At 40.5% G+C, this 23236-nt stretch overlaps 2 protein-coding genes across 3 annotated transcripts in view; both read right to left on the bottom strand.

Moving 5' to 3' along the window:
- Positions 1–281: 281 nt before the first annotated feature.
- NIT2 (nitrilase family member 2) lies at positions 282–12064 on the bottom strand. The gene is made up of 10 exons (XM_069021471.1): positions 11955–12064; positions 9898–10016; positions 7444–7564; positions 7235–7323; positions 5213–5306; positions 4133–4207; positions 3634–3712; positions 2891–2989; positions 1779–1834; positions 282–1360 (listed from the first exon to the last, which is right to left on the bottom strand). The coding sequence occupies exons 1-10, from the start codon at positions 11980–11982 to the stop codon at positions 1272–1274; spliced, it is 849 nt and encodes a 282-aa protein (XP_068877572.1). The 5' UTR covers positions 11983–12064; the 3' UTR covers positions 282–1271.
- Positions 12065–14977: 2913 nt separating this feature from the next.
- Positions 14978–23236, bottom strand: part of TBC1D23 (TBC1 domain family member 23) — a 32602-nt gene continuing 24343 nt past the window's right edge. For both annotated transcript variants that reach the window (XM_069021395.1, XM_069021384.1), the window contains 4 exons: positions 22162–22250; positions 19286–19421; positions 17926–18120; positions 14978–16741 (listed from right to left, as the gene is read on the bottom strand). In XM_069021395.1, coding sequence (XP_068877496.1) covers positions 16660–16741; positions 17926–18120; positions 19286–19421; positions 22162–22250 — 502 coding nt within the window. In that variant the 3' untranslated portion in view covers positions 14978–16659. The remainder of the gene's footprint in view (positions 16742–17925; positions 18121–19285; positions 19422–22161; positions 22251–23236) is intronic.

Genomic DNA, 23236 nt, shown 5'->3' with positions numbered 1-23236 from the left:
AAACAAAAAAACTATGGGAAGAGGAGGATTGCTGAACATGAATAAAAGGTAAGATGGTTTGGGGGGAAATGTGGTTAGCTAGAGCAAGACAAAACCTTCTCTCCCTCCCACTTTTGTATTTTGAAATCTCTTTTAGCCTTACTGCTGTTCAATGCTGCTGGAAAACTAAAAGCTTATCAGTGAAGGCTGGTGATTTCCTTTTTTTTTTCATCCCCAGGAATAAAAAGCATAACTTGTAAATTCCTTCTAAGAAAAAAACCAAAACCAAAAGTGCAACATGCTTGGCTGGTTTTCAGTATTTTAAAGCCATTGTTCACAATCAGTTTGTTAGTCTCCAGCAAAAGCAGCACAGTCAGGAATGTATTCTGTACAGTGGATAGGAGCTGCACATGGTAGCAATAATGCATTCAAACATCGAGCAGTATTCTGAGAGACTGTGGGCAGAAGGACTTAGCAGTGCAACAGTTTTCCAACCTGACTGACGCCCCTCAAGGCTTTTCCAGGCAGCAGAATTAAAACCCACTCAAAAATTCTATTAAGGAAGCAGTATGGAGAGCAAAGGTGTGGCAACATGTGAATTATTGTAACAAGACAGTAACCCATGTCACTTCAGCAATGAGCAGGATTTGCCATAAGGAGAATTAAATGCATATATCCAGGCAAGACTCATAACCAAACACTGTTACAGATTCTTCTATAGTAGCAGCTCTGTCTGGCAGCTTCTTGCAGTGTCCCGAGTAGTGCAGAGCAGAATTCAGCCTGGCTTGCTCAGTGTGTTACATTTTAAGCTTTCCAAGTTAGAATTAGGGCATTCAAGGACCCTAGTTAAGACATGTACATCTAAAAAGGACAGAGTGAGAAGAGTCATGCTTCATGATTTTCTGATAATTACTGAAAAATTCATAATACCAAAGCTGACTTGAGAGGGAGTTTCAGAGAACAAGATTTCCATTTCTGTGTTCTACAAAAAAGCCCTCAAAAGGTAACTAAAACATTACAATGCACAAAAATCAATGTTCATCACTGCTGTGTTGAACTGATTTCATCTCCACCTTTATGCTAGCTGTAAAATACTATGAAATGCTTAAGTATGAGAGGAGATATAAAAGTTGTATTTGAATAATTTTAGAATTGCACCAAGTTTTTTTGTTACGTGGTGGTTTCTTAACTGGCACATTGGCAGTAAATTGTGGAGCAACTACTAAGGAAATCCTTCCAAAGATGAAGGCAACAGCCATTGTGACAGCTGAACCTTCCCTCTTGACCCAGCTTCACTTCTTCATCTCTACACCGTAGAGATCACAACGCTTCTGGCTTAAAATAGGAATTTGTTGACGTATTTCTGCAAGTTTCTTTAGATCTGCAAGGGAGAAGAAAAGAGTTAAGAGAACAGCAGGCAAAAAAGCAAGCTCCTGACTTGCTCTGAAGTAAGACAGGGAAAATAGCAGCTTTGATGGAGATTGGGCTTGGAGGGCACTACAAGTGAGCAGCCAGGGCTAAAGGAAGCCTCAGCTTTGCTGTATCCTAAGGTGGCACCTTGCTGCTAAGAAAGTGAACTGGAAGGGTACAGCTATAGAGTATTGTGTATAGAGCAGCACAGCCACGTGCTGCTTGTCCTTGCTCTAACCTAGCAAAGGTGGACAGGGCAGAGGAATGCTGCATCATCTGTAGCTGCATGTGTAAGGCCACAGACTTAAAAAACCGTCTCTCCTTAGTGTCATGACCTGTACTCAAGAAAAAAAAGTGGGGGGAAAATACCAAAACAACTTTTCCCTTACCTATATCTGTGTATACAACTGTTTCCTCAGCCCCAGCTTTCGCTATGACTTCACCCCTGAAAAATTAAGCACATTTGTTCACAAGATTAACACACTGGTCTCAAGGCATCAGTCCACTTGCTGCTGTTTGTACAAAAAGGAGTTCCTACCCTTGATGCCTACAGCTGTAAAGACAGGGCTGTCCTAAAAATAACATCATAATCCTTAAGTCTGGCATGATGGAAATGGCTTCCAGGCTTTATATATGGCACATTTTATATGTAATATGTACACACTTAACATAAGTGTCCTTCAAAGATCAAGAACCATGGTAAAAGCCACTCAGAGAACCAGTGCCTGTGAGCATGCAACACACCTCAAGGGGAAAGGAACAACCACATTGGCAAAGATGAACACTTTCTCCTTTGAAGATCCTACTGGCTTTTAATAGGAGTGTACTTTTAGTCTGCATGAACTACTGAACACGATTTATCATGTCTCCCACAAAGTGTTTTGTCACTGCTTTCATCATATAAAGTTAAAAGCTCAAGGCATGGACAAAGTTTTTCTTACTCTGCAATCATCTGGAAGAGAACTGTCAGTAGATTTACCTGAAAGAAAAACAACTGCCTGAAGATTTGGTCACTTCTACCTCCTCTACACCTGCCTGACTTCTGCTCAAGTCAGAATCTCTCTTCTCTAGCTGAAGACATTCTTCTTGTTCTTTCTTATGTCAAAGCAGTGCTGTTCTTTGAGGAAATGAGATAGTTCTGTGTGAGCTGTTTAAGATGGTTTGGTTCTACACAGAGAACTACCATGTGCATATAATTGTCTGAACTTCAGGAACAAGTTGACAAGGTCAGCAGTTCAACTAATGCTAAATCCTAGTACTAAGTAGCATCTTTACTACCAAAATGAATACATACTCCAACTTTCTTGTTTTTCAGTTTGACTGTTTTAAACGATGATTTTGACAATGTAGGCTCAAGTCTCATGAGAGACTCTCTCTTTTTACCAAGAATTTGCACTTTTAAGAGTAGATGGAAATGTAGGATTGAAGCTGACTGTCAAATAAAATATTTTTTTAACCCAAAAAAAAAAAAAGGTGCTGTTCTTTATTTTACTGAACTCACCATGGATTTACTACAGTGCTGTGTCCCCAGGCAACATAGGATGCTTTTTCATCTCTAGCAGGAGATACAGTAGCTACGTAGAGTTGATTATCAACAGCTCTGTGTTCACAGAAAGATGAAGGAAGGGAGGGAAAAAGTGAAAATTGTTTTTTATAATACCATTTAATTAAGCAGAAGAGAAAGAATCCACTCTGAAGGACAAGCTATATATCCTCTAAATGACTAGCCAAAACTGTAAACGATACAAAGGTCAGAGAAAAAAGAGCATGGAAAGACAAGTCTCTAGCATCTGGCTCCAGAGTTAGTGCATGGAATATCATGTAATTCACAGGTTCATTCAGTATGTAGCAAAATTGACTGAAGCTGACCAAATGAATAAATAATACTGCATTCAGGAATCTCAGTCTAGTTCTACCTGTAATAATACACTGCCCAAACAGTTACTGGCTCTTCTCTCTAGAAAATGGGTGTGAAGGGTGCTTATAGAGCCATGGGAAAAAGTCCTTGAAAGGGCATAACAGGGGCTGGCAGGAGTAAAGGTTGAGAATTTCCTGCTTTTCTCCTTGACAGTAAAATCATTTTGGTGTCCCATGCAAGGCTTGAGGGATGGTACATTTCCAATGGCAGAGTGGCCCTGCAGCACCACTTCTGATGCCCAGGTGTCATTTGGAACACAAGAAAGTTCAGTTCCATACACCAGAACTCCTCTAGAACAGGAGGATAAGCTGTTACTGTGATCTTACCGTCCCCTTTGTAAGAGTTCCCAATGAGCTGGTCCTGTTGTCATGTTAAAAGCCCCTGGATATATCAGCAGCTGGCAACCTTTGTTAAGAGACAATTAGAACCCAAGCATCATTAAGGGGAGTTGGTTTACCCTAGAGTGGCCCTTCACATTGAAACCCAAGGTGAGGTTTCTTTCAATACTTCCCAGCCTCTGCCCAAAATGGAACCAGACAGAGCCTGTCCATGCACAACACAGTTACATCAGCCAAGAGCTGTTATGGGGATATCCCCAACTCCATCACTCCACCACCAAATGTGGATCAGGAAGTGATGGTTACTTTACCCCATGAGAGGAGTCACTCATGTGAATAAGAGTCTTGGCCACAAGGATGTTTTGTGTTACTGGCCGGGGTAAGAATGCCTGATCACAGGGATCACCCAACATGTACCACCCAGAAACAGCCCTGCCTATGCCTGGCCTTAGGGCTGACCTTGCTCAGTTAGGGGACCCAGCCTCACCTTTCTGGCCATAGATTTGAGCCATCTCAGCAAATCTCATATCGTAGCAGATGCCCAGGCCCACTTTGCAGTATGCTGTTCTCAAAACACAAGAGACAGAAGTCATATCACTAGCACAAGTACACAAAAGCAGTCACAAGACTCCCTGTAACCATCCTGCCAACTGTTATTTTAACTGTTATTTTACAACTGTTATTTACAACTGTTATATTCACAGCAACAGGAGGAGCTATATTTAAATGTGTGTCCAACAAGCACTGGCTATTGGTGGGGGAGAATTCATGTTCAGTGATAAGAGAAAGACTGTGAGAAGTAGTTTTATCTACCCTTTAAGAACAGCCATTTCCACGAAATCATGTTGTATCAGGTCTTTGTGTAACATATTCCTCCATCATTTAGCCGCAATTTTTTCAATTATTTCCTTTACAAGAAAAGAAAGCATTCCCTGCTTTTCATGGAGTAAAAATACAGTCGTGTACTTTCTTAGAGCACGCACATTGCAAGGAGGAAGTGACTGTGGCAGATAAGACTCTTTGGAGAGCTCAGTAAACACTCTGTCAGTTTTTGAGCAATATGGGGCGGGGAGGAGTAGGTATTTTGCTTCTTTATCTGATGTAGTTGATTCAAGAAGGCTAGAATGGGATTTCTGATTTAGTTAATTGTTTCCATTATTACATTGTCTTCACATGAAGCAATGTAGCAGTGTAGCTGTTACATACATTCTTTTCTAAACCATGTTTTATAAGAACCATTTTCAAGCTCTAACTGCTACAAAAAAATACAGTCACTTCTCTCTAACAAATCAATAGGACCATTATTTAATAAAGGCAAGTGGGGTGATGTATGTTTCAACCCTTTCTACTCCTCTGTCCTTCTGCAACCACATTGCCTTTTTAAAAGTTTCAGAAGTGACCCAAACACTTGAGGCAAACTTAAATTATATTTGCCATGGTTATCAAAAGCCCAATCTGATAGTCTAAAAATCCACTGCTGGGAAGGAGGAGGGGGAAGAGAACTCCAGAGTGACTGTAGTGTTACTATAGTAGAGCTCCTTAAAGAGAGGGCTTGTCTTGTACTCACGTGTGTCAAACATGGAGAAACTATTCCCTGGACTCAGCGTTTCAGACTCTTTGAACTGTATCTTCCCAGGAACGTTAATGTCAAACAAATGAACCTGCAATTATACTGTGATTAACAACAATTAGTAACTATTGCTCTGCTTGGTATTTGAGCCTCTTTAGGCATGTGTTTTCTACTGTTATCTGGACTACTCTTTTTTCAGGATCCAACATAAACACTGCTTAAGATTGTCAGATCCCTCAAAGATGATTTAAAGCATTTTCTTCTTTACAGAAATACACACGTCTAAAGTTGCAAATACCTGCAAAACAGCTAGATGTCTTGATCTAATGATTGGTCTCTAACATTTGAGTCCCATTCCTCACAAAACTTCCCATGAAAACTTCCTTCACCAAGTCATAAAGCTCCCATTACTTCAGCTATGTAGGTTCCTCTGAGAGCCTGGAGCAGTCTTTATCCCACCTTGAAGGCGGTGCTCCTGACTGGAGCTTCCTAACAACAGAGCTGGTTTTATTTTATTATTTGTTCATACTTAGTACAAGCCTGCACTCATTCTACAAACAACTCCTGGGCTTGCAGACTGCTGTGCTGTGACAGGTGAAAGGCAACACAGAGCTGCACAAGGTGAACTAATAAGTGAAGCTAATGTAGAATCAGCAAACAGAATAAATGGATACCTGTACCACCGAGGTATTTTGCACCACCTCATTTGTTCCAAGTAACCCTGCATTCTCTTTCTGGCTTATCCTTGAGAGAAATAAGCTTTGTTCACTCATGGAGTGATCCCTGTGTGCACAGTCCCATGAACAGGAACTGACCCTGGAGTTACAAATGGGAGGAGTTTTCCAGAAGGTACAAAGCAATGCTGAGGTGGAAGATGACAAGTAAGCAAACATCTACCACAAACAGCAGCAACAGCTTAACTGTGGAACTTGGACTTTGTATGTCTGCACTAATCACATGTATAGCACAGTGTAAAGAACAGTTTTTATTATAACAGAAGGACTAAATCCATTGGGAAGCTGAGGGAAAATCCTGATCCCATTCAAGTGGCACTGTGTTTTAGACTTAGGCCAAAGTACAGAGATATCTGAGTTGGATCAGGTTTTAGTTTTTATCATGGTTTTCCCAACATATGAGTGTGACAGTTTGGCCAAATTTAGAAATGTATCCTCTGACAGAAGGCAGGTCACCACCCCTCCCCCACCAGGTTCAGGAAAGAATAAATTTTCCTCGAAGGAAAGTGAAGGAGATAAAACTATTTATTTTAACAAACACACAGGAAAAGGAAAATAATGCTAAATGATAAAATCTTTCACTGTGGAGAAAAAACCTGGGAAAGTGTTAGAGTCCTCCCCTTGCTCTCCTCGGAGCTGGGGCTTGGCCCAGGGCCAGGCCCTCTGTGCTCGGTGGAAAGTCCTCCTGATGTGTTCTGATATTGAAGCAATCCACAGAAAAAGGGAAAAAATCCAAAATTCCAGGGAAGGAAGAACAATTCCAATTCTCAATCTCCCTTTAGAGAAAAAGAAGCTGAAATTGGCCAGAAGCTGACGGGGAAGCCACAAGCCAGGTGCCTCCTCCCTTCCCTGCCACAGCTGGAAAAAAAAAAGTCGCTATCTCTGTGTGACCTTGAACAAGCTGCAAACTGCTTTGAAAAAGTTTTGCTCAGTTTTTCCTTCCTCCTCTCAGGCTCAGTTTAGAGGCATAGAAAGGCACAAGAATTAATTTCTGGGCATAGGGCAGCGATATGGGATACACATCATAAAGTCACCCCAAGACAATGAGGAAACCCACTTATACCTTCTAGTATTTTGTCATTCTTTTCCAGAACAAATTTATGACCACCTTTTGAAGTGGAGTTTACATGCCCCAAATAAAAGTTACATAAAATTTCATGGGTGATGGTGCACAACTTATTATTAATGCAAGATTCTACTAATTTATATCACCTTTAAGCATAGATGAAATAATTCATGCAACACTGCTGAGAAAACTTTTCAAAACAATACTCTGCCATCTTACCTTCCTATGCTTTGCCAACAGAGTACCATCAGGCCCAAAGACAGTACATGTATTATAGAGCTTTCCACCATCCTCTTCTGGAATGGATCCTTTGTAAAGGTGAGAACAGAGATTTCCCCCACTGTATTATTTATGTAATTTTGATCCAATGGCAGTAATAAACATTGCCCATTTTTCCCCCAGTGAGATGGTGACTAAGAGTAAACTACCTCCAATGAGATATATGCTGCACTCCTTTGCAACTTCTGACAGCTTTTGTGTTGATTCCCCAGGGATCTTCTCTGCATACTCCTTAAAATATTGGGTTCCATATGGAGAATTGAAGCATTCCTAGAATTAGATGAGAAAAAAAAAAAAGCTAAAATTCAGTAACACCACTGCAACGAGATGTACCTAAATTTTCAAACTCCTCTCTAACAATGTTCTCAAACAACCTTTAGTTACAGGAGTTTAGTTTATAGGAGCTCCATAAGCAAATCAGAAAATGTCAGGAAGGCCAGAGAGACTTGAACAATCGTTGAAAATACAAGAGGTGTGTTTGTGGAGGGCATGTCAAACAGAACATGAGCTAGGACTATCATGCAAGCTATAAGGCTAGCACATTCACTGCTCTGGGCTTAGCAATAGCACAAGGGATGCTCACATCAGAATGAGAAGCCAAGTTCCACCCAGCTCATTTGACAAGTTACAAGCTCAATAGATCCTCTCAAAACTGTGAAATGCTCATGCTCATCCACAGCCCATGATTTCTTAATTTTTAAAACAGCATTTGCAAAAGCATGCATTTCTTAAAATTACTTGGTGTTTTTCTAAAACAATCCTTTAAACACTATTTCCTCACAATTGAACAGTGTCCTCCATCGTTGGCCCTAGTTAAAGATTTGCTATCCCTCAGAACCAGCCATGTAATCGTTAGACAGATTAACAGAGTAGTTTCGATGCCTAAACCAAGTGTCCCAGTGGTATTTGAGATGCCCAAGACATCAGGAACCTTCACTCTGCATTACACTTGCCAGCTCTGTGAGGACATGAGACACCCCACCCAACACTTTTTGTCCCCTGAAGGAGTACAGCTGGAGGCCACAGATAGGATATCAGCAGCAACTGATGGCAGCAACTTCTCTTCTGTGAGAAGGGGACTCCCAGCCCAGACATCTGCCTCCACTGTCCCCTTTGCTCATCAGAAGTGACAAACACACCCCCACCCCCGCAAAGAAAAAGGGAGAAAAAAAAAAAACCAAGCTGTGATTAGCACAATAAACATTTCTGCTTCATCTGCTCAAGCAAACTTTTAACAACAGAGGGAGGTTCTACTGAACTGGAATGAATGAATCCAAGCTGGAAGGGGCTTTTTTTCCCTTATAGAGGCACTAGGCCAGCAGGTACCAGCTAACTCACAGCACAATCTGGAGATGGAAGAAGCAGAAGGGAAGTCTCTGCAGGCTGTCAAAATGAGCTTCCCAAGCTCTTGAAATCTGGGCTGAACCTCAAAGAAGTGAAAGCAAAGCCAGACGCCTCCATCTTCACATATTCAGTGTGAGTTACTTTTCTTTATATAAAGTTATTAAAACAAACAACGATCCCCCAAAGAAACAAAACAGAGGAAAGAGAATAGTTCATGCCCATGTCCTAATGCCAATACAAAATGTATCTCCCAAAACTCTATGAAATACCTCGTCCATGTTTGACAACTTGTATTCTAAAAGCATAAATTATTGTTGGCAAAGCAAATATCTCAACTAAATAAGTCTGGAAAATTCAGTGTTTGTCACATGATGAAACCAGTAAATAATAGGTAATCTCTACATAGGAGGCCCAGGCAGAACACTGAATGGTCACATTTGCAACAAGAACCATGTCAGCACAGAGGAGCTGGAAAGGTTGCTCAATGCTTCCCCCATGACAGCAGGAGAGAAAACATTCTGTGTGTAAAACTGAGACTCAAAGTTCATCCAGAGATGAACTTTGCACTCCAGTGTCAGACGCTGCAAGGCACAGGAGTAACACAAGTACTCCATTGAAGAGAGGAGAAAAGCTCAAAGCTGCACTGGGAAGGACACCCTGTTGCCAGCACACCCATTGTGTGAAAATTCAGCAAAGGAATCATGGCTGACATTAAAAAAATAAGTCAGAAGTGACTGATAATTTAAAGTGGTTATTTATGTTTCCACACATGGAAGCCACAAGAGAATGTGTCTTAATCATAATTCAGCCCAAATGACATGCTGGAAATATGTCTGTTTTGTTTCTCATGTATCTTTCCTTACAGCAAAGAGAGTTACTGTGTACTTGTCTTCTTTCACCTCCACGTCAACATTCTTTAGCTGAAAGTCACCTTTTTCTACACTTCTTCAGCAAAGATTCAAACTACAATCATTTACATGACTTCACAATATATCAATGATGGAACTGCCTAGGACTTAAACCAGCAAAAAATTTACCAGAATCTTATACTACAAAAAATGTCAACCTGTTGTTTCCCTTTTCATTCTCCCACCTTTTAGTGTGCTGCCAGATACAACCCCTGGGATTTTTTAATTTTTATTTTTATTTTGAAGCTTCACACAGGGAGAAAGAGGAATATATAATGCATTGATAACACTAGGAAAAGGTTTTGAAGGGTTTGAGGCGTAAGTGCTAAGTAGGCCATGATCTTTACTCACAGGTAGAGCCACAAGTTTTGCTCCTTTAGCTGATGCTTCTCTCACCAGGCCACAGGCTCGCTGGAGATTATCTGATTTCACAGCAGATACATGAAGCTGGATAAGAGCGAGGCGGAAGGCTGATGGCAGAAAAGAAAAGAATTATTAATCAGAATTCCCCCAGGAAACTCTTCCAAATTTAAATTCAGTAACAAGCATTGAAGAAAACAAATGAGTTGATATATAAACATATACACAAACCACTACCAACTCATTCTGCAGCTTATTTATGACTCTGGAAACAGTCTCTTTAACACAGGGAGAGCATCAAAACCCAGGATTGTTAACAGACACCACCTTGCAAAGATCTCAGAGCTCCTGTGCCAGCAACACCCAGTCCATGCTCTAGGGGAAGGGGCCACGTTACAGAAAGGGAGAGCACAGGTCCCTCCAGCCCCTCCTGCCCAGGCTGCTGCACACTGGGAGCCCATCTTATTGTTGCACACGTCACCTGATGAGCGCTGCAAGTCCTAATATGTCACTAGCACACTAAAGGACTAGATAATGCCAAGAGCACCAAATAAAGGAATTATTTGCTTTTATCCCTCGATTCACACCTAGTCTGGGAAATGGTGATAAAAGCCAAGACAGGTTAACATCTTTCTGATCATTTCTTAGCAGTCTGGTTTCTGGCCAAGTTGCAAGTGTTACCAACAGTTTCCACACCCACTGAGCAGGATACACATTTGCAGGCTCTTCGAGTACCCAAGTTTTGTGCACACCCCTTGGGACTACCTTCCATGAATCTCCAAGTACCCCAGGTTCTAGGAAAACACACCCTAATCAAGTAGAACTGTTTCCTTTAAAACAAAGAAATCAACCAACCAACCAGCCTACCTTCTCTGGCTTTACAAAGAAAAAATATCCCAGTTTCATAGTACCTCTCCTGTCTGGGAAACTCCCTGATCATACAGTCAAAGATCACAATAGGAAAAAGAAAAATCTGGAAGCAACACAGTCCTCGTGGTCAGGGAAACTGGGAGAGCTGATTCAAGTGAAGATGAGACTGGGTCAGGAGCAGTCGAGATACTTCTTTTTTCCTACTTAATTCTCACTTCATTAACTAAGCAGCTAATTTCTAGAGGTTACAAAAATGATTAACTGCTCCCCTTGCCACTCTTCATGTGAGAGACTTTTACTGTTGGCTCTATAGAGCAAACAAAGCTTATCTGGCATTCTGAACAGATGTAACTATAGTTTCCAGACCCACCCAGAGAACCATACTAGGGACCTGTCAGAAACTTCCCAGTATTTGTGGAAGGTCTTTCAGTTCAGACAAGTTGGGCACTTAAAGATTTAAATTTCAGCGCAAAAGAAAAAAGTGCACCATCTACTAGGAAAAAAATCCCGTAATGTTTAAAACACTAGGAAATGTAATTAATTAATTTATCTTATTTTCCCCATGTCTCAGGTTTGCAGTTTGTTAAGGTGCAAACCTGAAGCTCAGCCACAACAGAACTGACGTATTTGTGCGACAGCTTCATTTACAAACATTCAGAGGTGGAAGTAATAGAAATGCAGAGAAATGTGCAGCAGTGCTGTAGAGAGAGACCTCTGCTCCCAGCCTTGACCAGCTGCCTCAAAAACTTCTTTAAAAGCAATTCCCAGGATAAGCCGAAAGCAACGTAGGCCACAACCAGGTAAAAGCCTATCAGAGTAAAACAATGGTTCACATTTCTACCACTACATTATAAAACACGCTTGGTTTTGTTTTTAAACACGGCAAGCGAAGCACGCCCGGTTTGTTCGCATTTCTTGACGAGCTGACCCCTGCAGGGCGAGCGCTGCAACCCGGTCTGTGCCCAGCGGAGCGCCAGGGCAGCTTTTCCCCGCACTGCTCCACACCCTCCGCAGGCTCTGCCAGCGCCCAGCACCCAGGCCCTTCCCGGTCACGCCGGAGCCGGGGAGGCCGGGGAGGCGCGGGGCGCCGGGGACGAGCCCCTGTGGAGCCTTTCCCGGCGGGGCGGGAGGCCGGGATCGCGGGAGGAGAGAGAGGGACGGGACAGGATCCCACTCACACGCCATAGCTCCGCCGGCCGCCCGCATTCCCGGCACCGCGCGGGCGGGGCGCGGCCCGCAGGGGCTGCCGGGACTCGCAGCGCCTGCCCCGGGCCCGGGGCTGTTTAGGGGCAGCCGCGCACGGCCTTTAACCAGCCCGGCTGGTGCCGTGACCCGCGTCCCGAGGGCACCGCGCACGGATGAGGCGCCCCTGCCCCGCCTGGCCTGCGAGGGTGGCAGCGAGCGGGCAGCGCTCCCCCGGGCCCGTTCAGCGCCGGCAGCAACAGCGGAGCCCCCGAGCTCCGGCTGTGCCGAGAGCCTCTTTGCCCTGCCCTGCGCAACAACCCCTGGCAGCCTTATGTCTGCTAAGGGCTCATCCCCAGGGACTGTAAATTGTACCAGTTTACAGGTAACTCATTCACCTGGGGCATGCACGTCTTTCTTTACAAGAACAGCATCTCCCAAGGTACAAACATCTCCACAGTGCTCCAATGTGGAGCAGTGTCCAGTTCTGGGCTCCTCAGTACTAGAAAGACAAGGATCTACTGGAAAGGGTCCAGTGGAGGCCACAAAGATAATCTGAGCATTTCTTATGAGGAGAGACTGTGGGAGCCGGGCCTGTTTAATCCAGAGAAGGGAAGACTGAGGGGGATCTCAATAACACATATAAACATCTCAAAGGCATTTGTCAAGAGGGTGGTGCCAGATTCTCTTCAGTGGTGCCCAGTGACAGGACGAGGAGCAATGGCCATAAACTGAAACACAAGAAGTTTCACCTCAACATGAGGAGGAATTTCTTTACATTGAGGGTGGCAGAGCACTGGAAGAGGTTGCCCAGTGGAGTCTCCCTTTCTGCAGACATTCCAAACGCACCTGGACAAGTTCCTGTGTCACCTGCTCTAGGTGACCCTGCCTTGGCAGAGGCCTTGGACTAGATGAGCTCCAGAGGTCCTGTCCAACACTGACAATTCTGTGAAATCAACATGCTAAGTACCATGCTGCTCTTCCTTGGCTTTAAACACCAAGTGCTCCTCTTCACTCAGCACAAAACATTGCTGTCTCATACATATTTTCCAGCCTTGGGCATTTTAGAAGCATGTTTGTAGAATTGCAGATTCATGTTGTGTAGAAGCAGTGTTTCTCACACAAGATTATATCTGTAAGCTGAAAGCACATGATGGCAGGACAAGCAAAGATAGAATGGGTAACCCAGGGTGATCAATCTCTTACACACTTTCCCTTTCAGGAAACATGCAGAGAGATAAAGGACAGAAGTGCATAACCACTGTAAAATGCACAGCTACTACTGCTTGCAGCAATTACAAACCTTCCTTCAAACAGACAATGTTCAACCTGCCCCTTGGAGCAGTAAACTCTATCTGACCAAGCCAAATGATGGTAGAATGGGCAGTGCAGCAGCCCTTAGCAGGCCTCCCTCCTTTTTGCACATGCCCATGATGGCAGAAAGAGCATATACAACTTTTTTTTTTCCCCCAGACATCACACTTTGCATGGCTCCAGGTGCAAAGAACTGCTGCCTCCCAACTTCTTCCCAAATAAGAAAAAGAATAAAAAGTGAAGTATCATACCTTCAAGGCAAAGCACAGGCCAAAAAATCCACTTTCCCATGGGTCAGAGAGATGAAATGTATTTTTCAAGTTTCAAAACAAAAGTATCTGCAAGCACTAAGTATACCCAGTAGAAAAAGTTACATAGTACCACTCTTTTCCTTCCCCAAAGGGAAACTTTTCACACCTTCAGTAGACTATGCCTACATCAAAAAAGCTTATTTGACATGTTTTTGGAAGGAAAGGATACTACCACAGGTGAGACCCATGTGTAAGGGCTAACAGGAAAAGGCATTTTAAAAAATTGCAACTCTGCAGCCAACAGTATTTTTGGTGGGTAATACATGTAGAGTTCTTTACAAATTCTCCTACAAATGCAAATCTAAAACAATTTGTGAGACAAGTGAAGAGTCATCAGTGAGCACAGAAGCACCAACTCTTGCTATGAAACAAAGGTAAGAGCTTTCATTTGGCAGAGAAGTTTACTCCAAGACTTTCTTTGCTACTCCAGACCTCATTTCTATCACTGCTGTGTCATAACAACTGTCACCTTATATGCAACAACATACAGTGGTGCATGCAGAATAAAACAAGAGCCTACACATCTCTAGCAAATAATTTAAAAAAACAAAACCAAACCTTGAAGCTGAAAGGGACAGTAAGTTGCACACCAACCACTTTGATTTTTCTTTTCAAAAAATGTCACTCCAGTACTGTAATTGTAATTTCTGCTTAGCAATACAAGTTTTGTAACAAAAATACTAACTACAGGTATGTACACTCTAAGGCAACAGTAGCCCTTAAACTGTGGGTAGAGATGCACCAGCACCATTGAAATTATTCATAGTTTGGGCTGAGCTCAGTAAAATAAGAGGTCTGTTGGTAACTTGTACATTGCCTTAAAATTTACAAATAATTAGATTCTAAATGGCTTAGATTATGTGTCTCTACACAGAAGGGATTTATGAACTGACTTCCTGTTGCTTTACTTGCTGTAGATCTCAAAGGTCTGCTGTATTTGCTGTCCTCACAGTGAAGCATACACATTAGCCACGTTTCACATTTAATACTCAAATACACCCGTTTAACAACTGAGTGTCATTTTCACTTTTTCCCCTCCTGACTAGAGAAATGTGTTGTATCATTCTCTCCACATTTTCATAATAAAAATATGATGCTGAGAAGTCTGGAATTTGTGCAGAAACCTTTTCTGTAACTTGATTATTTGTTAATTCATTTTGACCTTTCTGTGAATGCTTACTATGGTTCACTCAAAAGCACTTAATGAAATTAACTTAAATTCTGAAATACTTACATTAAGAAGTCACTGGCAGTAGCTCCCTATGATCCATAACTAGCTTCTTCCACTCCAAAGATCAAAGTCACTTCCATTTACAAAACACCTTTAGGAAAAACTTTTAATTGCTTCAGAGAATTTATACAGTATGCAACTAAATGCCTTCTGACAGAACAAGTTATGTTCAAATTGTACTGGTTTATTTACAACTGTAGTTTATAAACAGTAGCACAAACATCTTTACATGAAAAAATCTCGTTGCTGAAGTAGGCACAGAGTCAGAGACTCTTGAGGATATTTTCAGAAAGGATTAGGAAGAGGAAAATGTAATACAACAGCTGCTGGGCAAAACTATAAATACATGAGCATTGGCCCAGGTGCAATTTCATGCAAATATCTTCAACAGTTCAAGTTCTATTGGTGTTTACTCAGATACTAAGAAGCAAAAAAAGTAATTAGTTTCAGAATTAAGGTGCCCTAGCTTGATTCCTAGTAAAATAACTTAGAATAAACGTTTTTTATAAAGGTCAGTTTAACTTTTTTTACCTTCTGATGAAGTACCAAATCATAGGCTTTGACTGAAATACTCAGAAGATTCCATGCAGCAAAGCTAATCCCCTCTATCTTTATTTCACAGTTTTTGATGATTTCCCATCAGTCTACAAAGATGCTCTGCCTTGCCCATAAGAACATTCCTGTACTGAGCTTTGAACAAATGGAAAGCTTATGATGACCGATCATAGAGCTGCCATCTCTCAAATATTTACTAATTTAGAAGTTGTTACTCAAAATAATATAAACAAATGCTTGACTCAATGAAGGCAACTGGTTAAGAATACATTTATCACAGGTATACAGCATTGGAATTTCTTCCCTGGTTTTGGGTGCATTCATCTTCTTGCTGAACACACCTTTGGTCAGCAGGTACTCACTTTTGTGCTGAACTGATGGGTTTTAAACATCTAAATTTCTTAGATATTTTGTTTCTGAGGAGCAAGGCAACTTGTTTTCAACTGTCATATTCTGTCATGAAACATTCATTTCAATGCATACACTCATCTTTACAAGGGAAACAGCCTCAACCTATGAAATGTAAAATTTTGCATAATTAAAAAAAAATCACAACCCAGTAATAAAAACTAGGTAATTTCAGTATTTAAAAATAACCCTTACCAGCAATTCCAGTTATTTAACCTAGTAGCTGCTGGTAAGACTTTAAAAAAACCCTTCATTTTACAAAGTGCTTGTATTTTTCCCATTTATATGCAGCCCAAACTGGACTTAATAGTTTTTAATGAGAAAACAGTATTTTTAAGATTTGTATCAGCTCTGCTTGCAAACCTAAATTTTTAATTAGCCTTTGATACTACCCAGAAGGCAAAATCAAATTTCTAGACTGTAGGCAACAGAGACAGTTTATTTGCAAGGGATAGTAATTTAGAAACCATTGCATTTTCAACTGCTACTCTGTATCTCTCAGGCCTTAATTCCTTTAACACACTTAATGTGAACCCAGCTGCATCTGCTCTTGCAAAGATGCAGATGACTCCCATTAAGGCTGCATTAAAATGAAACAAACTGACCTTTATAATAAACAGTTCTGCAAAACAAAACAAAAAAAATATAATAAAAAAAAAAAAAAAAACAAAAAAACACCAAAAAACAAAACCAAAACAAAAATCCTGTTCAGAAATGGATAGTAATTTACCCTATCTTAAGCCTGCTACTCAGGCATTCCCATCAGCAAACAGAAAAATTCTCTTAAGTTAGTATTCAGTTGGGAAACAGTCATCTTGTGTCCACATACAGTATCTTGGTTGCTTCTTCTTTATAAACAGGTCTCTACAAAGTCTTTAGTTATTAATTCTCCAAGGCATCCAATACTTTCATGATCTGTTGTTTTATGGCTTTGGTAGCATCACCTGCATTTGGAATCAAATACCTTAAAAAAATTAGAAAAAGTCAGCATTAATTCACTATAAAATTTTTGAGTATAAATTCCATAATTCTTTTAATTCTTCCTCTGTCTAGGAGGAAGGGAAGAGGGGAATATATTAAAATGAAAAAAATACTAAGAAAATAACATTTAATTCCCGATTATATTATGAAACACTTCCTGTTTGTGAACAGGAGTTTGTGAACTCCTGTTGAGGAGTACTTCATAGACCATGTTGGAAAGAAAAAATGACAATGGCATAGGTCAGGCAGTTCAAAATCTCTACAGGTAGCATGTCTGACTGAAGCACAGCAGTCTTTGCTTGGTTTTCATTTCATGGGCTTTGGCGTTTTTTTAAAATTCCTACAGATAGCTCTAGATCAATCTGCTCCAGCCCACAAGGTGGTAATGAAGTAATTCAGCAAGCAGCAAAGTTCTCTGCATTATTTTAATTTATCTTTGTTGACCTACTACAAACCTAAGGAGCCAACAGGCATAGAACAATGTCCCTAGTTAGGCAGGAAACTCATCTCCCCTCTCTTGTGAAAACACAGCATCCACTCTACACAGTTCTCTCCAAGGAAGAGGATGAGAAAACATCCAGCTGGTATCAGCAGCCTTCTTAAAACAGTGCCAAGAAACAGGAGGCTACATCAGAGGAAAAAAGCCTGATACACTCCTCCATCTGATTCCTTCCCCCCTCTTAAGCATGCAAATACTGAGCATGGCAACATGTAACTTCCAGGAATCAGGTTTCAGGGAATCAGAGTTTTGAGTTGAGGCTTCTGGACTCCTCATACAACACACAGAGTCAGATGTCAAAAAAAAAAAAAAAAAAAAAAAGATACCACAGAAGAATTACCACTTTCTTACATCCCACTCTTCACAAATCCATGTATTAGCTGCAGATAGCTGTCTACTTCATTTTCATTTAAGACATATTACAAAAAGAACACACTTGCACACATCCCATCCTCAATAACTATATTGCAGTTCCTCTCTTCTGGGTCTTGTAAACGCTCCTTGTTTTGCTGGCAGATCTTTTTTTCTAGTTCACATCTGAATTATGTATTCCTAAACAAAAACTATTACTTTTGAACTCAGTTCTGGGAGTTACAGCATAGCTCTGATTTCCAGTGTACAGCATCCTGGATATCATTACCACTTACACCTCTGCTGAGATGGCTTACCTTTCAACTGCCAGAATTTCTATGCCTGAAGTATTGCTATTTCCATATTTAAAGGTGATCAGTTCTGGGTGTTTCTTCTTGGATGTGATTTTGACTACCGAGTTGAGTGCCTGTCGAGACTGTATGTAAGCCAGTCCCTTTCGTGATGGAATCTCCCTCAAACAGTACATATGAGTTGCTGTTACTAGGAGATGACTTGAGGGAAAAGAAAAAGACACATTAGTTTTCTTAATGAACTAAGTATCAGCTATTTAGAAAGTTAAATTCTATGAATAAGCTACATGGAGAGAGCTAGACAATACAGTTACCAAATCTAAGAAACAGTTTTAATATTTTCATAATATCTAATTAAGAAAGCTCTACAAAATACTTCAGATTTTCCTTGAGTACTGTGGCATGGCCATTTCTGAAAACAAGCATGGCATCCCCCCAGCATACAAAGCCAGAGTGGGCAGTGGTTCACATGGTCACCCCAACACAACAGCCTTTGCTCTCTCAGCACAGATGACAGCCACCAGCAACGTGTCAGGCCATGCACAGTGCCTCCAGCCTCTCTCTCCCCCTTCAATCACACCCCAGCCCCATCCTTCCACCTACAAAAGGGCAACTCTACACATGGAGCATCCAATTAAGTTAGAAGGATGTGCTGGCACTCCACGACTGTCAGTCCCTGTGCCAGCGCTACCACTGACCCGCTGATCTGCCCTCTCAGTGCAGGACCAACTTCTGCCTTCTTCATGGAAGGAATGCACGTTCAGCTAGCAGTGGGAACACACTGGCTGAGTTTCAGTTCAGTTTGAAAAATCATACTATGACTGATTACATACAATCATACACCATAAATGACTGATCTAATGGGAAAATAATAATAAAAGACAAGAACAGACCATGATGCAAGAGAAATCCCATCATAGGTTTCTGTTGTCCAGGTTCAACCGGACGTGCACTCTTTGGGGAAGTCAAAGCAAGCATCATGTTCTGCTCTTGCAACATTAGCAAGGCCACTGAATCTTAGGGGCAAGATGGGTGTGAAGTACAACATATAGAGACAGGTATATAAGAAAAAATGGAGTCATGGACACTTGGGTCTACCTTGTCCTGCAAATATGCCATGCACACTGACAGTATTTTTCTTACTATCTTGTTCTTCAAAGCAAAACTTCACACCAGGTTTTATACATAATTACCATTCTATAACACTGCAAATACCAAGAATGCAAATACAGTAACATTTTGTTCTACATTGTTTCATACTTTCATTTCCTAGTTTAATATGAAGGATAACTGCAGTGACCAATATTTTTTAAAAAATGTATATCAAGATGGACATTTTCATTAAACCTAGGATTAATTTCAGTACCTGGGAAACATATGCCCATTTTCTTTTACTTCATTACATGGAAAGTTATACTTCACATCAGGTTTATTTATCCATGTCTGGATGTTGACGACCTCTTTTCGATCATCGTCTGACATTGAGGAGTTATCAATTTCATCTGTTTAGAAGGGAGTGGGTAAAAAAATGTTAAAAGAAAAAAGAGAATGTATTTTCACACACTATCAGCCAACTTTTCAATTCGCTTAAACCCACTGTAGCTACACTGGTCCAAAGGAAGAATTACCGAACACAGAATTACTGAGAGGGAGGAAAGAAAAAGGAAGGCATATCTGATATTTCTCTCTCAATTTTCTCTCAGCAAACAAGTATTTTTAGCTCAGGGGATATCTTAGGCTAGTTCAATTTGTCCATTCAGTAAAGTTTCATGGATTTCTTTCACATAGACTTGTCCAGACTTTCCTTGAAGCCATATAAACCTTTTGAATTTAAACCACCAATATCTTTTGGCAAGGAGTACCAAAACCAAGTCAACTACAGTCCAGGAGAGTCTCCTCTTGTGGTTTCTAGTTTCTTTTACAAGAAGAAATTAATACCTGTTGATCTCTTTCAAGGCCAGGCATTATTTTGTGGATCCCTTTTCCTCCCTTAAAATGCCTCTTTCACATAACAAAACTTCTAATACTCAGCTGTGCCTGTTGTGAAAGTCTTTTCACATCTTTCCTCACCCTTTTTTACTCCTCTCTGAACTTTCTCCTGTTTAAACATGGTTTCTAACATCAAGGGCAGAAGACACACAGTATTTAATGTGTGGGTGAACCATAGATTTCTGAGCATTTGATTTGCCTTTCTGAGCACTGAGTACTGAGTACTTACTTATTATAAACCTACTGCTCCTGGACACAGCAAAATCACTCTACCACTTTGGATCTGAAACTAGAAGCGGTTGGAGTTTTTTTTCATGTCTTTCTTGCATTAAACTCATACTGAATTTCATGGGCCATTTTATTGCCCAGTCATTCAGATTAGCAAAAGACTCAGTTTGTCCATACTGCCTTGAATAACCTCGGTTCATTAGCAAAAATTGTTGTCTTTGGCTTCACATCCTCTTTTAAGGACATTTAAGAACATATTCAAGCCCACAATTTTCAGCACAGACCTCTGTGAAACACCCAAAACTCCTGCAAATGTTATCACTTAGCTGCAAAATGCTGTTTTTATGTCTAAATATGGTGATTATGTTTACATAGTAATTTTAGTGCTACAGTAGAAGAATTTAAGCAATCTAGTTATCTAAAACAATGAACTATATTAACTCCATACAAATAACTCCCAGAAATAACCCAAGACAGCTCTTTATAGAGCCTTTTTCAAAGCCAGTTTCCTACACTCTGTTAAACTGTTTACTACAGTGCAATTCAGAAACACACTTTGGAAAAGGTTTTCACTGAAAAAATACATTATGACATTGAAGGAAATGGAACTATAATCCACCCTCATGTCACAGAATGGCTCACGATAGAAGGGATCTCTGGATCTTATCTGGTTCAACCCCCCCTGCTCAAGCAGATCCACCTAGAGCAGGCTGCAATTATTACAGCTGAAAACCCCAAACACTAAAACTTCACAAAAACAATTATACAGAAACAGATTCACTTTTTGCATTCTTCTGTATCAAGATAATATATATTTCACTTCATATGTGTTGGCTTTGCTTATTTAAATTGCACTGATTACCAAGTGTAATAGTGCTTTTAAAAAGAACTATAAATAGAACTTAGCAAACAACCATTACTGAAAACATGTTCTAGACAATCTGTCTTTGAGGAGCTGGTTTTCTGAAACTACACAGACTTTGCCAAACACTATTATGGATGCTCAAAGAACCGTGCAAACTTAATTACATGGCATTTGGAGAAATATCTTGTTAGCATGAAGGCTTCTGCCTGATAATTTCACTTTGGTCCTTCACAATTTCTATTGCAGATGATGATCAACTGTTTGTCATCGATGTTATTTAAACCTGTGACTCTCATTAATCTCCACGAATTGCTTCTTTTGCATGTCAAAGATTCTCAGACTAGTTACTTGTTTCTCCCACGGAAGCCAAATATGCCTTTTGGCCACAGAAGGTATTTGTGAGATGATGACTGGGAGTGGACTAAAACTACCAGAGCAAAACCAGGGCAGAGTAGGTTTGCACCATTCTAATGTTAGAACTGCTCTCAAAAAAAAACTCCAAACAAACCCTTATGAAATGTGTGGTGTTCCAGTTTTGCCTGTAGTTTTTCAGCTAGATAAAAAATTTAAATAAAAACTGCATGTTTTTATTCTACAGCAATCTGCACGGATATCAAAAGATGAATCAATTATTAATAGATTCAGTGCTGAAAAGCAAAGTCTAAAACACTGGAGAGGTGTGCACACATTCACCATTTAAAGTCTAGCTCCAACTACATTTCAAAAGTTCAGATCATTACACTAAGTGACAATACTAGACATTCAAACTGAGATACATCAGCCAAACTAGGTCCTTTACATTTTCCTTACTGTTGTGAGTGAAAGAGGCACAATTGCCAGTTTACATGTACAAAATCAGTGTAGAAAAAGAACTTTACTAGAGAAATAACACGTGAGGACAAAAGATCCACTAAACCCATCTATTTCCATTTCCTCCTGTTGGCTGGTGCCTACTGGAAATTATTTTTTATTTAATCTGCTACTATATATTTGAAAAGGGTTGGTCCTAGGCACTACCATAACACACATGATCAACAATAATAGCTAGACAAATGTCATATTGCAAGACAAAGATGTAAGATACACTGTTATGATTTAGCCCAACTTAACATTTTGTCTAAATAAGCTAATTGAGGTAAGAGGAAAATCTTCTACTGTACCAGTATCATATTCTTCTTCATCTCCAATGCTGAATACTGGCTTCACACCACGGTAGGGTTTTCCTACTCTGTCACTGCTGCTGACATGTCTGTTGGCAATGAAAAGGGCAGAAGGGGGCATAGGATGGGAGAAGAAAAGTAACTTTCAAACTGATGGTATGAGTTCTACAGTAACATATTAGCAAAATGCAAACACAGCTGTGCAACAGAGGACAAGAGAATTTCATGAAGCTTCCTGCAAGGAAGATGTGAGTGACCCATCAAGCAACTTGGTTAGTGAAAGCACATAGTTCAGTCCCTTTGTGAGGCTGACTCTTGTAACAGAGAAAGTGAAAAGAAATGATTTTTTTTTTTAAAAAAACCCCCAACCTCTGCTCACCTTCTCAAATGGCAACATACATTAGAGACCTGAAAACTGACAAGATGCTAAGTTTCTAGCATGAAACTAAAACATATCTGGACAGTCAGGGCAACTTCACATGGCTGCCAAATGTAAATGAAAAAAAAAAAAAGACTATTAACTAACATGTCTGGAAGTTAATTTTTCTGGTTAAGTCCTCAAAACGTAACAAAATGCCTTAAGAACTACAAAGTGGGGTTATTACAAACCATCCACTGTAGCCTAAACACTGACTTCCTGTTCATTTTTTCCAGCTTGAGTCACATCTTGAAGTATTTGGTCAAACAATTCCTATTGCTACAATCCCAGCACCACTGTGACATTGATGTCAAAAATCACATTTAAGTTATTTCTACAGATCATATTAAATTACACAAACACATACAACTGAGTCTTAATGAGTGACTGTAAGATTGCAAATCTTGAGATATTTTAAAGCTCCAGCTCAGAATGCTGCAGTTACATGGTCATAGCTGAATTAAAAGTTCTTGCCCTCAACTGCTGAGAATACCTGAAAAATATGAGAAAAACCTGAAAGTTCAGAAAGCCACAAAAAAGGCAATTTCTGAAAAAACCAAACAGTTCATGATTTTAGCCTTTAAAACTGGCAATGCTTAGCAGTTAAAAAAAAAACCAAAACAAACCCAAAAAACTTGTCTGTCCCTTTCCTCCAGT

This window comes from Aphelocoma coerulescens, chromosome 1 (genome assembly GCF_041296385.1).
Source record: "Aphelocoma coerulescens isolate FSJ_1873_10779 chromosome 1, UR_Acoe_1.0, whole genome shotgun sequence".
Classification (NCBI taxonomy): Eukaryota; Metazoa; Chordata; class Aves; order Passeriformes; family Corvidae; genus Aphelocoma; species Aphelocoma coerulescens.
The sequence above is the reverse complement of the archived record's forward strand: the minus strand, read 5'-3'. Positions and strand labels throughout refer to the sequence as shown.